The sequence below is a fragment of the Leguminivora glycinivorella genome, chromosome 14 (genome assembly GCF_023078275.1).
Source record: "Leguminivora glycinivorella isolate SPB_JAAS2020 chromosome 14, LegGlyc_1.1, whole genome shotgun sequence".
NCBI lineage: Eukaryota > Metazoa > Arthropoda > Insecta > Lepidoptera > Tortricidae > Leguminivora > Leguminivora glycinivorella.
In genome coordinates, this window is record NC_062984.1 from 8,891,724 (window position 1) to 8,908,294 (window position 16,571).

Below are 16,571 nucleotides of genomic sequence, written 5' to 3' on the forward strand. Positions count from 1 at the left end.
AATGTGGAATCTGACATTGCTGACTGTCACTTTGACACAAAAGTCGTCATGGGTGTCGTAAAATAGGTTTTAGGGGGTGCTGATTCCAAAATTAATGACCAATGTGGAATCTGACATTGCTGACTGTCACTTTGACACAAAAGTCGTCATGGGTGTCGTCAAATAGGTTTGCGGGGGTGCTGATTCCAAAATTAATGAACAATGTGGAATCTGACATTGCTGACTGTCACTTTGACACAAAAGACGTCATGGGTGTCGTAAAATTGGTTTTAGGGGGTGCTGATTCCAAAATTAATGACCAATGTGGAATCTAACATTGCTGACTGCCACTTTGACACAAAAGTCATCATGGGTGTCGTAAAATAGGTTTTAGGGGGTGCTGATTCCAAAAATAATGACTAATGTGGAATCTAACATTGCTGACTGTCACTTTGACACAAAAGTCGTCATGGGTGTCGTCAAATAGGTTTCCGGAGGTGCTGATTTGAAAATTAATGACCGATTTGGAATCTTGACATTGCTGACTGTCACTTTGACACAAAAGTCTGTATTATTTTTTCATTAAGTAGATTTTATAAGATGCATCCTTGCGTGTGTACCTACTCAACTACTGCGTGTGTAATTTTGTTAACTATTTTTACTTAAATTTAACCATCTAGTAATGTAGGAAACTCTAGGCCTAGATTTATATATATTTTTGTAAACCGTACTTGTAAAAGGCTGTTTGATTTCTAAATAAATTAAAAAAAAAAAAAAAGTCGTCATGGGTGTCTTCAAAAAGGTTTCCGGGGGTGCTGATTCCAAAATTAACGACTATTTTGGAATCTCACAGTGCTAATTGTAATTTTGACACAAAAGGAATCATGGGTGTAGTCAAATAGTTTTTAGGGGGCACTGATTCCAAAATTAATGAAATGATTTAAAAAGTAATGACCGATTTGGAACCTGACATTGCACAGTACCCCTGGAAAGGAAACCTATTTGACGACACCCATAACGACTTTTATGTCAAAGTGACAGTCAGCAATGTCAGATTCCAAATTGATCATTAATATTGAGATCAGTACCCATGAAAACCTATTTGAAGACACCCATGATCACTTTTGTGTCAAAGTGACAGTCAACAGTGTCAGATTCCAAATTGGTCATTAGTTTTCAGACACCTCCGGATACCTATTTGACGACACCCATGACGACTTTTGTGTCAAAGTGACAGTCAGCAATGTCAGATTCCAAATTGGTCACTAATTTTGGAATCAGCACCCCTAAAACCTATTTTACGACACCCATGACGACTTTTGTGTCAAAGTGACAGTCAGCAATGTCAGATTGAACATTGGTCATTAATTTTGGAATCAGCACCCCCTAAAACCTATTTTACGACACCCATGACGACTTTTGTGTCAGAGTGACAGTCAGCAATGTCAGATTGAACATTGGTCATTAATTTTGGAATCAGCACCCCTAAAACCTATTTTACGACACCCATGACGACTTTTGTGTCAGAGTGACAGTCAGCAATGTCAGATTGAACATTGGTCATTAATTTTGGAATCAGCACCCCCTAAAACCTATTTTACGACACCCATGACGACTTTTGTGTCAAAGTGACAGTCAGCAATGTCAGATTCCACATTGGTCATTAATTTTGGAATCAGCACCCCTAAAACCTATTTTACGACACCCATGACGACTTTTGTGTCAAAGTGACAGTCAGCAATGTCAGATTCCAAATTGGTCATTAATTTTGGAATCAGCACCCCTAAAACCTATTTTACGACACCCATGATGACTTTTGTGTCAGAGTGACAGTCAGCAATGTCAGATTGAACATTAGTCATTAATTTTGGAATCAGCACCTCCTAAAACCTATTTTACGACACCCATGACGACTTTTGTGTCAAAGTGACAGTCAGCAATGTCAGATTCCACATTGGTCATTAATTTTGGAATCAGCACCCCCTAAAACCTATTTTACGACACCCATGACGACTTTTGTGTCAAAGTGACAGTCAGCAATGTCAGATTCCAAATTGGTCATTCATTTTGGAATCAGCACCCCTAAAACCTATTTTACGACACCCATGACGACTTTTGTGTCAGAGTGACAGTCAGCAATGTCAGATTGAACATTAGTCATTAATTTTGGAATCAGCACCTCCTAAAACCTATTTTACGACACCCATGACGACTTTTGTGTCAAAGTGACAGTCAGCAATCTGAGGTACTACATATTCGTAATCTGAAAGTAATCAAGTCAATAATTTCAGTTATTTTGAATCGACTATGATTCCGAATTATTGGTAATAGTAATGATTGTATAGATGATTAGTGATTCCTTTACATGTAATGGTAATTTACCGTTTCACTTGATTACATTACAAGTAATCTGACACCCAGTAGTGTCAGATTACAAAGTAAAATCAAGTAATCGTGTAATCCGGAATCGATTACGATTTCCCCATCTCTGGGTTTAGTTATATGGTTCATTGGTACTGGTGACCACCATCTGGCTCCATCATCAGACCCTGAGTACCACCTCTTGTCAAAGGTCTTGTTGAGACGAACCCAACGAGCCTAAACACGAAGTCGTTTACTTACATGGTTCACTGGTACTGGTGACCACCTTCTGGCTCCATCATCAGATCCCGAGTACCATCTTGATGTGTCTTATCATCTTGACCGTATTGTAATTTTCACATTTTTATCATCACAACGTTGTAATACTTTAACATTTAAACATAACAAAGTATTACAAAAGCAAATATTTACGGATCTAGGATCAAATTCGTTGGTCGCTGTTTACACACACACAATGCGAGGATAGCCCGTGTAGAAACAAGGCGTCCGACCCACACAACAATAAATATTCTCGACGTTTGCGATGAAAACTCGGAGACCAAAGCGACATACGTCTTACCTCCTCGAGCTCCGGCGCGGCACTGAAATCGCAGGCGTCCGTCGCCGGTAAAATAGCGACAGGAAGGCTAGTTTTCAAAAAATTGGCAAAAAATCATGATAAAATATTATAACGACAAATGGATAACAGCAGTTTAAGCACATTGTGTAGATTATTTATATACTAAAATAACTTCGATAACATGTAGATTTTCGGAGAAATGATCACTTGTTTCGATGTATTTTCAAGACAAAATTGAGTTCGTTTTACTTTCAATTTCTCAATTTCAAAGGATTAAATGATAAATATTGTTTAATGGGCCTTAAGTACAAGATATTTGGAACTTAAATTTACCTCATTTATGAGAGTGATCTTATCAAATTGTACATAATAAGAGCTCCGAATTCTGTGCTTCACGCGGTTTTTCCTAAACGAGCATCAGAAAAACAATCATTACTAATTGAAAAAGCTTTTTTTTTTCATATGTTTTTTATTTAACCGACAGTTAATAAGATGTTCTAACTGAAACAAGTACTTTCACTGTCTTTTAGTATGAGTAAAGTGAACAATTTTGTCGATAAATATTGTGCATTTTACAATATATCGCCTTTTTTTGTCATAGCGCTCTTAAGTTTGCTTAAAACCTCGTGGTAGGCGAGTAGCTGGGGGAGGTCTTACGACGTTGAGCTTGTACAAGTGATGATACAATTGATAACTTCGATACGGTTCCATATACCACTCGAACAATATGTATAACAAAGTATAAAGTCCTTACTTTGGCTTGAGGCTGACCATCGGCGTTAAGTTTGCCGAAGACCTCGTGGTAGGCGAGCAGCTGAGACAGGTCCTCCACGTTGACCTTGTACATGGCGTGCATGTCGTGGTCGGCCGCCCCGGCGGATATCTTCACTACGGCTCCTTCCATACCCATCGCTCCCACGCTCTGTATCAACAAAAAGAAGTCAGTAGAATAAAGGGAAGTAGAATAGATGATACAGCCAGCTGTAGAGACTAATGAATGTCCTCGTTACCATTCTGCAGCTGACCATACTATTGGAGAAGAATATTGAGACCCTGTTTAATGACAAACAGAACTTTAAAGCAATCCTCTATTATTGACACCAACATCACATGCTTAAGAATCTGAACTTTTAAATTGATGTTCAATTTCATTTGGAAACCTGAAGGGTTCAGTCTCAATTTAGAAACCAGTATTAGCCTTTCATAACTATACTGCCGTCTACGGATAGTCGCTGGCTTTTATGTATGTACACTTGTACAGGTTATAAATATTACAACACTTTCTATTGAATACTAAGCTTTTACATCTCAAGAGACAATGATCTATAATACCTACCTTTAAATCAATGCTCTTAAGGTCCTTTATCTCAGCAGGCAGCGCGAAGTGTGCCGTCTCAATCTTGGAGCCACCTTTTTCGTCCTTGACAATGGACAGGGATTCCGCGGCGCTGGCCTCTATGGATGTGGTACCGTCCGGGTTCTGTGTGACCAGGATGTTGGCAGGCTCGCCCGTAGCTTGTTCTATGCGAACTACGTTCTCTAACACCTAAAAGTAATTTAGGTTAGTTCCACTTTCCACTGTGATTTTCAAAATAACTCTCTTGAAACAAATTATCTTTAAAGTGTCACCAATCATTTTACACTGTTTGACTTTGAAAGAAATTTCAAATCTCAGTAAAAATGTGCCCCATATATCCTACCAAGTAAAGCCTGTGAGTGCAGAGTATCATGTTTTGTGATTTAAGAATGCAATAAATGGTTTTCTTAGCCAATTAATGATTGTTGAAGAAGAATGAAGTTTCCAATATTGCGAAATGTACCTCATGCTTGATTGACCATCTGTCAAGTGTAAAAATATGTAATAAAACCCATAATAATTTTATTATAAATGGGAAAGTGTGTGTGTTTGTTTGATAGTTCGTCATTCAAGGCAAAACGGAGCGACGAATTGACGTGATTTTTTAAGGCTGCTTTCAAAAAAAAACGTCAAAAGAATGTAAAATTGATAGTTTTAGTCGGTGAAATACTACACTTTCCGTTATCCAATAGATTTATGAAAACTAACTCATTAAATTAATTATGAATTTTTCTCTAATGCACGTTTAGAAAAACGCACGTATAGAGCTGAATCAGTCGATCTTATTTGTAAAATTTGGACAATTTTGAATATTAAAACGGGTAAATTTATAATTCCTATATCCTGTACCACAATCATTTCAGACCAGATTTTTATTTTAAGTTTTTTAAAAAGGGTAAACTAGCCTAAGGCGAATTCAATTTTTTTCAGAAATTACCTTAAATTAAGTGACAATTTCTTTGAAAATCTACATCACATCGAAGTAAGTTTTGTACTAAATTAATCTGCAACGTTTACTTAAATTGCTGTTATGCCTTAGTGATTATAAATTGCTATTATTGATTTTTGCCAATTTTTTGAAAACGAGCCTTCACCGGTACAATTATTACCACTTTTGGACATTTTCTAATATTTTGTTAGACCAAGTAGAAAAAGTCCTATTATGTGATATATATTTATAAACTACTCGCAAAGCCCTTTAATTTGATACCACACACGGTATGATCGAGCGCTCGGTTGCGATTTCACTATTTTTAACACGAAAGCCCTCTTAAGTGAAGATAGTTGAAGGGATGGAGAGTGACATAGGCTACTTTTTGTCTCTTTCTAACCCGAGCGAAGCCGCGGGCAAAAGCTAGTAATAGATATATTTATAAGTATAGTTACTTAAAGCTCTACTTTTTTTATACACCCACTAACCTACATACTCTTGGCAAATAAGGGGCTGAAAGAAAACGAAAACTGTGACATTGCAGTGACAGGTTGCCAGCCTCTCTCTGTACTAACCTGTTGCCCCACAATCTGCTGCAGCTGGTGCACCGTCAGCGTGTGGTCTGACGGCATCTTGATGGCTTCGTGTAGCTCCTCCTTGTCGACCAACTTGCCTCCACCTGGGTCTACCACGGTGACGATGCCATCTTCACTCACGGTTAGCTGGATCTAATATAAATAAATAAAGTTACACGTTTTAGCTTCAGGGCCTTAAGGTTTTATCTTACGAAACTTGAAATTATATAAACCATAGACTAATTGTATGCAGTGTCAATTTTTGACACATCATTTCATCAAAAGCTCGCTTGTGTTTTAAACAAGAATATTTTATTACAATTATTACACTATATAAAGAGGTACGTGATATAATTATCTAAACTGTGTGTGACTAATGGTGATCAATTTAAGGCGAAATAGACAACACAAAAATCACTCTAGAAACAAATATACCGTTTAAGATTAAGAAGCTCTAGTTCTTGTCTGCTATATAATAATTTTATTAAAAGGGATTAATGGTGTGCAAATTGAAGCCTTAGACACACAAGTACCTACAACATATTCTATTAAAGCATTTGAATAGTGAGTGACTTACCTCGCTGACCTGCCATTAGTGGATAATTAAGCAGCGTGAATACAAACATATGTTTACAATGTGCATTTTATAAGATACAATACATGATTAAGCAAACCAACAATGTTACTAGAATTTATTTATTTACTAACCACACCAACCACTAGACTAGTGTAGGCATAGGCTGGTTAGAAAAAAAGATCTCAACAATATCTCACTCGCGAGATAGACAGCCTGTCTTTTCTAATGGAATCTCTGATTAGAGCAGAAAAGGATGGGCAGTTTATGTCGCGTGCGAGTTACTGTCGCGCTCTTGCTGCGCTAGGCTTGTAGACTATATGTGTAAGTGATACTGACACACGGTATTATGAAAAAAATACAATACCTGCTGGTTGGAGTGTTCTGGCCTTGTTGCTGCCATTAGTTGCTGCTGCATAATGTGTTGTTGTGAGTGATGCCCCTAAAACATTAAGTGTTATCATAAGTGACAACCTAGAAAATTATCGCTGATTCGAAGTACCAAATGCGATCGCGTGCAAATGTAGCTTTCCATCAGAGTAAGTTTCATATGCTTCATTTGCAATAACGTTATGTTCATCTGTATGCCTATTGAAATTTCAAATGGAAAAACCCTTAATGCAAATAAATCATAAAGACTCTTCTGTTATGGAAAGCCGGGTATATAACTATTAACCATAATAGACGACCGGTCTGGCGCAGTCGGTAGTGACCCTGCCTGCTACGCCGCGGTCCCGGGTTCGAATCCCGGTAAGGGCATTTATTTGTGTGATGAGCACAGATATTTGTTCCTGAGTCATGGATGTTTTCTATGTATACAAGTATTTATATATTATATATATCGTTGTCTGAGTACCCACAACACAAGCCTTCTTGAGCTTACCGTGAGCCTCAGTCAATCTGTGTAAGAATGTCCTATAATATTTATTATTATTATTATTATTATTATTTAACCATAAAGGTGAATTTACACCTGCAAGTTATTACTGCAAGTTTTGAGACACAACTATGGGTAAGAGTGCGTGGCGAATATCTGCATCTCTTTCTTGCATATACCTCTGTTTCAAAACTGGCAGCAATAAGTTGCAGGTTTAAACTCAGCTTACGATAACTGACAATGACAAGCCCATTTTTTACAGTACAATATGAAATTGCATGCATTATGACATAGTTTATAATGCCGCAGGCGAGAGGCGTGGCGGTTCAAGGGTCAAGTCTACAAATAAAAAGCTAAGAACATACTGACTAAAAAATGATATTGGTGAACCTATGAATATCTGTCTGTGTAGGTCAGACATCCTACACAATAATGGTGTTACATGATTAAGTATCTTCAATAAATTGTACATATATTTTTAGAAGATTTGGAACATGTTTTGAATAAATTTCTATGTAACAACTATTGTTATTGATGTTGAGGCTGATCTTTGTTTATTGATTATATTACTAATTATACAGAAATTAACAAGTACAATTACATTAGAAGGTCAAACTTAACAAATACATGCAAAAATAACTGAATTTATTTGAAAATAGAGTTTTATCATGCTTTGATACAATTTTAAATCTGGTTATTAAATTACTTCAACCAAGGGATTTAATGAATCTACATGTACATGAAGTATTGCCTAGCCAATGAAACATACATAATGCTGACTTTTTTCATTCCAACATGCTATAGGGATGATGACATGTTTTTTTATATACACAATTTTTTGATAAGTAAGAGAGCGCGTGCGACTTTTGATCTGGAGGTCGCGGGTTCGAACCCCGGCTCGTACCAACGAGTTTTTCGGAACTTATGTGAGAAATGTAATTTGATATTTGCCAGTCGCTTTTCGGTAAAGGAAAACATCGTGAGGGAACTGGACTAATTCAAACCTAGGCCTAGGTTACCCTTCGGTAGTCGCTTTCGTAAAACCAGTGCCTATGCCAAACCTTACTGCCAAAGCCAGCCTCAGCTGAGGCATGTCTACATTGGACGTTTGCCACGTAAGCACATTTCCTCGTGGCTTGCTTCGCCCTGTGTGGACCCAGCTATTTAAACACTATGTACACTAAATTATCAACACACCACCCAAGATCAACACAATTGGTATTGACCAAATAACTCGGTATTCACAGAACCACTAGATTATTGAGTCATCACCCCTATCCCGTACACAACAAGCTTACACCAAACTACACAACAGCCATGTACGAGCATTCCCGCAAATAAACGGAGTGTTACCACGTGATTTACCATATCAATGTTATGGTGTACAAACTCGACCCGGTTATTGGGTACCTGCTGGTGGGTTTGACCCGAGTTAGTCGTGACCTGACCGGCTTGCTGCTGCGACAGCTCTTGTTGCTGAGCATGGGCCAGGGCATCTAGAAATAAACATGAAGATAGTTATTTGTACACTTATTGGATAAGAGTCACAGGATATCAGTGGATAAAATTTTACAAAGAGAATAGATGCTGATTTGGATGATGTAATTTCCTTGTTGTTTAAGAAGTTATGGGCATATTGTAATGTGTATACTAGTCCAATAAAGATTGAGATAAGACAAGAACATTAATGCTGGCCAATCATATAACTTGAGGAGTATTATATAAAAATCCAAGTCATTATGAAAATAAACTGAAAATGGTAAATAAGCATACAGTCTTCATCACTAATTTTTGTTTGTTACAAATAATACTGGTGTTTGAAATTCTGGTAGTAAAATAAAATTCATAAATTTAAATATATATATATATATATATTCTTTTTATCTTAAGGCACAGTGAAGAAATGTATACATATTTATGAAATTGACATCTACGAGGGGAGGTACATATACTCGCGGAATGAAGTACAAGGAGGTAAAAAATACAAAACCTCTTTGCTCGTTTTGGTATAGGAACTCTTTAAGAAAAAAAAAATATTTATTTCGGAATAAACTTGCGACTATGGAGCAAACTGAATATCGTGCCGTGATAAAATTTCTAACGAAGCAAGGAAAACATCCGCAACTAGGGATTGCAATCCGGTCTGATATCCAATCCGGCCGGATCCGGCCGGATTTTGGTCCCAATCCGGCGGATCCGGCCGGATCCGGCCGGATTGGCCTTGAGGATTAAAAGTACCCAAATAGTAACTTTTTTTGTATTTTTTCAGCATGATATGAGAAATATGATGGTATTTTGCTTCACGATTAAGTTACCTACCAGGTAACAAGTAAATTTTACTAAAATAATCAGTCGCAAATAAAATTCTTTCGTTCTTTTTAAACTTTCATAAGATAACAAAATTATTTTTACTGTATTGTTTTACAGTAATACCTATAGAGCTTTTAAGATACAATTAAGAACGGACATTATAACATCACCTACATGCACTATGAGATAACTATTTAATAAAAGATAATTATGTTTTGTCTTATTTTACAGTTAACTTTTCTCACACGCAAAGGAGAACTAAAAAAACTACAGTAGCTAAATTAAAGTCATCAAGAGTAATTGACCTTAGTATTATTTGCTATTGCTGAAACCACAGTCTTAATGAATACCTTTTAAAAATGTTCATATTTAAGCTTTGAATTGTTTTTTTATGATTCTTGTAGCAATGTGCCCTCATACTTCTTATATCATGCTGAAAACGTTGTTGTTCTTGTAGTCCTACGTCAACACAGAGATGCAAAGGGCCTTCTCAAGCTCGCGCCATGCCTTCCTATCTTCAGCTACCCTCGTGGCCTCGCTCCAGCTCGACCCGGTCGCTCGTAGTTCATCCTCAACGGACCGCTTCCATGGTTTACAGGGCGCCCGGAGCCAAGGCTCCTTCCAGCGGCAAGCGATTTCCAGCCGAAAGAAATGGTTGCGTTATTTCGTTAGAGGGAACTCTTGGAATTGTGTGCTACCAATGTACTTTTTGTGTCGCGGTTTCCTCACTAATGGGTGTTTGCTGGCATATACTCAATAGGTCTTGATTTCGGACGGTGTCTGGCCAGAAAACGCAAAGGATCGACCTCAGTGACATGTTAACGAAAAAGTATTATCGTATGGCTCTTTGTCACTCTCCACTATTCCATATTTTGCATCCAAGCAAACAATTGCACAGATTTCACTACAGATTAAAAGATGGAAAGTTTGACGCGTCACTTGAGCACATTATTTTACTTCCAAACGGCCTAGTAATGCAATAAACGTTCGTATTAAATTATTTTTTGATTGGAAATCAGACCGGATTGCAATCCCCTGTTGAGCTACGTCAAATGTTAGCTTAAATGTTATTTTTTGCACTATTCTAACATATTAAATTACATTACCGGATCCGGCGAATTTCACCGGATCCGGTAGCATGAAAAAAGCACCGGATCCGGCCGGATTACCGGATCCGCCGGACCGGATTGCAATCCCCGCAACTTATAATGGTTGAAATGAAAGACGTCTACGGGGATCAGTGCCCTGCTAAAACCATGATTTACAAATGGCATGGCCTCTTCAAACATGGCCGAGAGTCAATTGAAGACGACCCTCGCCCAGGACGGCCAATTGAAGCCACATCGTCGGAAATCATTCAAAAAGTTGAAAAACTCGTACTAGAAGACGCTCAACTCAAAAAGAAACAATTAGCTGCATTAGTTGGTGTATCAGATACAACAATTTTGAGGATCCTGCATGACCATCTTGGCATGACAAAAGTGAGTGCTAGGTACGTACCAAGAATGCTCATACCGCAGCAGATGCAACAACGAGTTGAGGCATCGAAGCAATTTTTGAAGTTGTGCGGTGACAATCCTACCCACATATTGGAATGAATTGTGACTGGAGATGAGACTTGGGTTCATCATTTTGAACCTGAGTCAAAACAAGAGTCGATGCAGTGGCATAAGAAGGGTGCACCACCTCCGAAGAAGTTCAGGGTATCAGAATCGGCCGGAAAGTCGATGGCTACCATTTTTTGGGATTCACAAGGAATTCTTATGATCGACTACAAGGACAAGGGTGTTACCATAACTGGGGCATACTATGCAATGCTATTGGAAAGACTACGTGCAGCCATCAAAGAAAAAAGGCGGGGAAAACTGTCCAAGGGTGTGTTGCTTTTGCACGACAATGCACCGGTTCACAAGAGCCATGTTGCGACTGCTGCTCTTAACAGGTGCGGCTTCGAATCGCTGGTCCACCCACCCTACAGCCCGGATCTGGCCCCCAGCGATTATTTTATTTTTATTTATTTATTTAAGCTTTATTATTCTACAGAAAGATTTTCTTTTCTTTCAATTTAGTTTTTATTATTGATTGTATTCTGTAGACCCCTTCTGGGTAAAAGCCTCCTCCAGCTGTTTCCATTTTATTTTATCTTTTGCCATGCTTTGCCATTCCTTGCCTGCAGTAGCCACAATGTCAGCGATTATTATTTGTTACCAAGTTTAAAAAAAGAACTGCGAGGAAAAGAAATTCGTGACGATGAAGAAGTGAAGGAGGCAATTTCGGCTCATTTTGAGGGCAAAGATAAAAAATATTTTTTTGACTTATGTTGTTTTATTTAATTTGCAAATACTTCATTCCGCCAGGGGCGGCTCACTCCGCGATTCTATCGCCGCGCTACAAGTACATGCTGGCGGCCGCGAGTTCGCGGCCTAATCAGGGGTTGCGCGCATTCTCACGGAACGCACGTTTGTACTTTCCATTGTTACTTTACGTCGCAAATATTTTTTAAGGTTCATATGGGATGTCCGCGTGTGGAATGGCTAATAATGCTTAGTTAAATAGCCATCATGAATAAAATAGGACAATCTTACGCAGATCTACTATTGATTGTCCCACGGAAAAGTTAAATAAGGCTTGCGATGTTGGGACTTAAACAAAAATATATAAATATTGTATATATATACCTAGAGAGTACCCTTAACTTGACTATACTTAGTATAATATTTTATCTGAGTATTAATTCCTTTTAATCCATAGGCAACCCTATCGTCCGACGCTGCGCACGTGTGGCTCGTTTCTTTGTTAGAATTTTGTAGGCATTTAAAAAGGCGGCATTTTGTGAACATCAAAGCAGTGGGCCTTCTGTACTTGTACTATTATATATTCTGTGATTCCGCGAACATTTGTACCTCCCCTCGTAGCTAGTAGACTGCAATAAGTAGTGATCATTCATAATTACCATGTGTTTGTGTCTGTGTGGCAATGATCTGTGGTAACTGTTGCGCAGCCGAGACAGTAACTTGGGTCTGTCCCGGATGCCCAAGAATAATGTTGGGGTCTCCATTGAGTATGCTTGCATGGGCTTGACCAAGGTCCTGAAATAGTTTAAAATTGCAGTAGTAGTATGTTAGTTGTGTCTTTTTTATAAGACTTATATTAGATAAGACTTATTGCAATAATTTATATTTATTTATTTTATTTCAATAATTTTTATTTATTTTATTTTTATTGCAATAAGACCTAGTTTGTCATCTTCATCTAGATTAAAAGGCCAAATTGCAGGCTATTTAAAAATATGGAATCCTAAAAACAAGGTTCTGTTGCTAAAGCATCTTTAGATGCAATATTTCCAAGTATTTAGGTCATACCAGGTCATTGACTATGTATACAATCAGCTGGCAATTTGATAAAACTTCATATATGATGTTCCCGAACAAAAGCTAACACATTGTCTGTTACCATAGGTCAAGATTTGCAACTTTGTGGAAATAACCTGTTGGTGCATCCTTATTGTTAGAAAAAATGTTAAATAGTGTCCCACAGAGACTCAGCAGCCAAGTATCTTATAGGATAAAATATTCTTCCAGAAATTGAGTTAACACTTTCAAGTAGAGATGGGCTGAATATTTGGTAAATATTCCGTGTTCGGCATATTCGGCAAGTCTTTCAATGTTTGTATTGGGTCGAATAATTTGGTTGCACTGCCGAATATTTACCGAATAAACAAAGTACATAACTAATGAAGATACTATCTCCTCCTATTTAGATATACTAAAATAGGAGCTTATTATCCAATGGAATACGTAAGGTATTCCATTCAATAATAAGCTCCTATTTTAGTAGTTTTCTAAGGAACTACTAAAAAGAGATAATTAATATGTCAAAATATGTAAAAAAAAAAGTAGTTTAAGAGTTGAGAAGTGTTCAGAGTTGTTTTAACTAAGTTTATCCACTAAATCATAAGAACATAGTTTTAGTAACATATGTAACCATTATCAATAATTTAATAGTTTAATAAACATCCGCTTTAAAAATATGGCATAACCAAATATTCGGTTCTGTAAGAGCTGAACTGAATGTTCAGCCGAATATTTGTATTAGGCAAAGTTAGAGTTGTGCCATTCCCGAGAATGTTCTCCCGTTTGTATGGGAAATGTTCTCTCAGGAGAATATTCTCCATAGTAAAATGAGAACGTTCCCGAGAACAGCACAACTCTAGGCAAAGTCCATATTCGGCCCATCTCTACTTTCAACCTTGCTTGTCAATTAAAGTGCAGTTAACGCTTATGTGGAAATGTCTATAGTAGCTGGCTTGAAAGGGTTAATATATGACTTCAAATTAGTCATCTTAGCCATAGTAGATATTAGGCTACAGAATTTGTTTAATGATTATATTTAATATTATTTGCCATACTTAGATTTGTATTCTGTTGTTATAAAGAACCAGAAGAACATATACATGATATACAGCCAAAATAAGGTTATGTTACCTTGAATTTATTAAAATTATCTAGCCCCTATCTCATTTAAATTATTTACCAACCACAGAAAGGTAAATCATTAGTTTATTGAATAAAACCACCATTACATACCAGCATTGTGCTAATAAAATAGTAACTCCTTGTAATCAATTTATGAAATTATTAATTATGTATATAATAATTGCTGAAACAGTAAATAAGATAATAGTTAGTACCTGCACTGGTTTCCCATTCTCTATCCTCGTACCCGTGGGCAGACCGTACACCGACACTTGCGGTATTGGCCCCGGGAAGAGATTTGTAAACACCCAGTACTTCGCGACGCTAGACAAAGCGACGTTTACTGCCGCAGAGTTCACTCGCAGGTCCGTAGCGGACGTTGTAGGGGTCAAATTCGCCGTCTGCTGCTGCTGCTGTTGAGGACATTAAACCCATTTGTATTTGGAACCCAGTAATCAACTAAAATTAACATTCTAACACGAAAAAAACTACTATGACCAAGCACTAAAAAACTGCGAACCTCTGAATTTCCTGGGGGCTGGCCGCCACCCGTGTTGATATTGTGATGCTCCGTATTCATTTTGAGTCCTTATAAACTATAAAACTAGTAACTTTCACTAAAATATTTACAAAAACACAACATTTCTAAACTTTACGTATCGGCATTGTCATAATTTGACTGTCAACGAAATGGAGGCGCGGGGGACGCGACGGGCCGCCATTATGAAACTTAGCACACAATAACATTTTCTTCAAATAACGATGTACACTATTTTTGTACGCAAACACTTTGAAATTCACTTAGTCCTAGTGATATAGGCAGTGGATATTTACGAAATCACGATCAAAATGCTTTTAGCAAATCATGTAAGTAACTTTTGTCCAAATACACATTTGTGATAGTACGTTTCACGAATTCATCACACAACCACCCACGACGAAAGTTACACAGTGACAATGCTACCATCCTGAGAAAAGTAACAATAGAAAAAAATCATAATGGTAGTGGAATTGTTTTTACGAATTTTCAGCCATTTCTACTTATTAATTGTGTTTAAACCGTTGTTACTAATACTAATTGATCAAATCCAGTACGTATTTCAATAATAATCGTTCAAATACTGACTTCTTTCAGATATTATCATCATAGAAATTAGAACTGTTGTTAGTTAGTCTACATACGCAATAGATGGCGCTTTTATCAATATAAATGTACAATGTCACCAACATTAGAATAATAATCATGCGTTCAAGAATAAGATTGCAAACGCGTTCACAATTTGTGGTTTGTGTTTTTGTCTATAGTATGTCAAGTTATTTCCCTCAGCCCAGGCCCCGTAGCCGAATGGCATTTCTCCGACGCCAAACGAAAGCGATACGCCGCTGGCTCTGTCGCGCCAATACGCAAGCGCGATAGAGATAGATATCTACTAGCGCTTCGTTTCGTGAGCGTTTCGTGAGCGATTGTGCCATTCGGCTAGCCACCCTGATCCCGATAACAGTTGAAACCACGTTGAAACTGTTCAAACAAGTTTGTCACTAAAAACGGCGCGAATTTAAAATTTTCTGTGGGACGATAACTCTTCGCACCTACATTTTTTTTTATTCACCGCCACTAGATAGTGACGAAAGTAGCTTGGCAGACTTTAGCTAACGATGAATTTTTTTTTACCACAGTTGAGAATGTACCGGCTGCCAGTACCATTTTTAGGGTTCCGTAGTCAACTAGGAACCCTTATAGTTTCGCCATGTCTGTCTGTCCGTCCGTCCGTCCGTCCGTCCGTCCGTCCGTCCGTCCGTCCGTCCGTCCGTCCGCGGATAATCTCAGTAACCGTAAGCACTAGAAAGCTGAAATTTGGTACCAATATGTATATCAATCACGCCAACAAAGTGCAAAAATAAAAAATGGAAAAAAATGTTTTATTAGGGTACCCCCCCTACATGTAAAGTGGGGGCTGATATTTTTTTTCATTCCAACCCCAATGTGTGATATATTGTTGGATAGGTATTTAAAAATGAATAAGGATTTACTAAGATCGTTTTTTGATAATATTAATATTTTCGGAAATAATCGCTCCTAAAGGAAAAAAAGTGCGTCCCCCCCCCCCTCTAACTTTTGAACCATATGTTTAAAAAATATGAAAAAAATCATAAAAGTAGAACTTTATAAAGACTTTCTAGGAAAATTGTTTTGAACTTGATAGGTTCAGTAGTTTTTGAGAAAAATACGAAAAACTACGGAACCCTACACTGAGCGTGGCCTGACACGCTCTTGGCCGGTTTTTTACTTGTAGATGATGTCCGAAGTATGATGTGCTTGATGCAGCGCCCCTTTTCAACGGTGAGCAAGATGAATCGGCCATTGGTTATTGTAAGTAAAACTACATCTTACTTCATACGTGGCAGTTACTTAACGAAAGTATCATTTAATATTTGCAAGTGGCTTTTCGGCGAAGGAAAACATTGGACTAATGTCAATAGGGCCTAAGTTTACCCTCTAGGTCGGAAGGTTAATGACTCTTGCACCTGCAAGGTTATCAATATCGCTGTAG

At 37.7% G+C, this 16,571-nt stretch overlaps 1 protein-coding gene across 9 annotated transcripts in view; it reads right to left on the bottom strand.

Annotated features, from left to right (window-relative positions):
• Positions 1–14,986, bottom strand: part of LOC125233268 (zinc finger protein 271-like) — a 33,373-nt gene extending 18,387 nt beyond the window's left edge. For 5 of the 9 annotated variants that reach the window (XM_048139212.1, XM_048139210.1, XM_048139216.1 and 2 more), the window contains exons 1-8: positions 14,540–14,985; positions 14,235–14,432; positions 12,498–12,633; positions 8,588–8,730; positions 6,725–6,799; positions 5,784–5,936; positions 4,257–4,466; positions 3,675–3,842 (exon numbers count right to left, since the gene is read on the bottom strand). In XM_048139212.1, the coding sequence (XP_047995169.1) occupies positions 3,675–3,842; positions 4,257–4,466; positions 5,784–5,936; positions 6,725–6,799; positions 8,588–8,730; positions 12,498–12,633; positions 14,235–14,432; positions 14,540–14,599 (1,143 nt within the window). In that variant the 5' untranslated portion in view covers positions 14,600–14,985. Of the gene's footprint in view, positions 1–3,674; positions 3,843–4,256; positions 4,467–5,783; positions 5,937–6,724; positions 6,800–8,587; positions 8,731–12,497; positions 12,634–14,234; positions 14,433–14,539 lie in introns of all 9 variants that reach the window. The other 4 variants (XM_048139208.1, XM_048139209.1, XM_048139214.1 and 1 more) reach the window with 4 other exon arrangements.
• Positions 14,987–16,571: the final 1,585 nt, after the last annotated feature.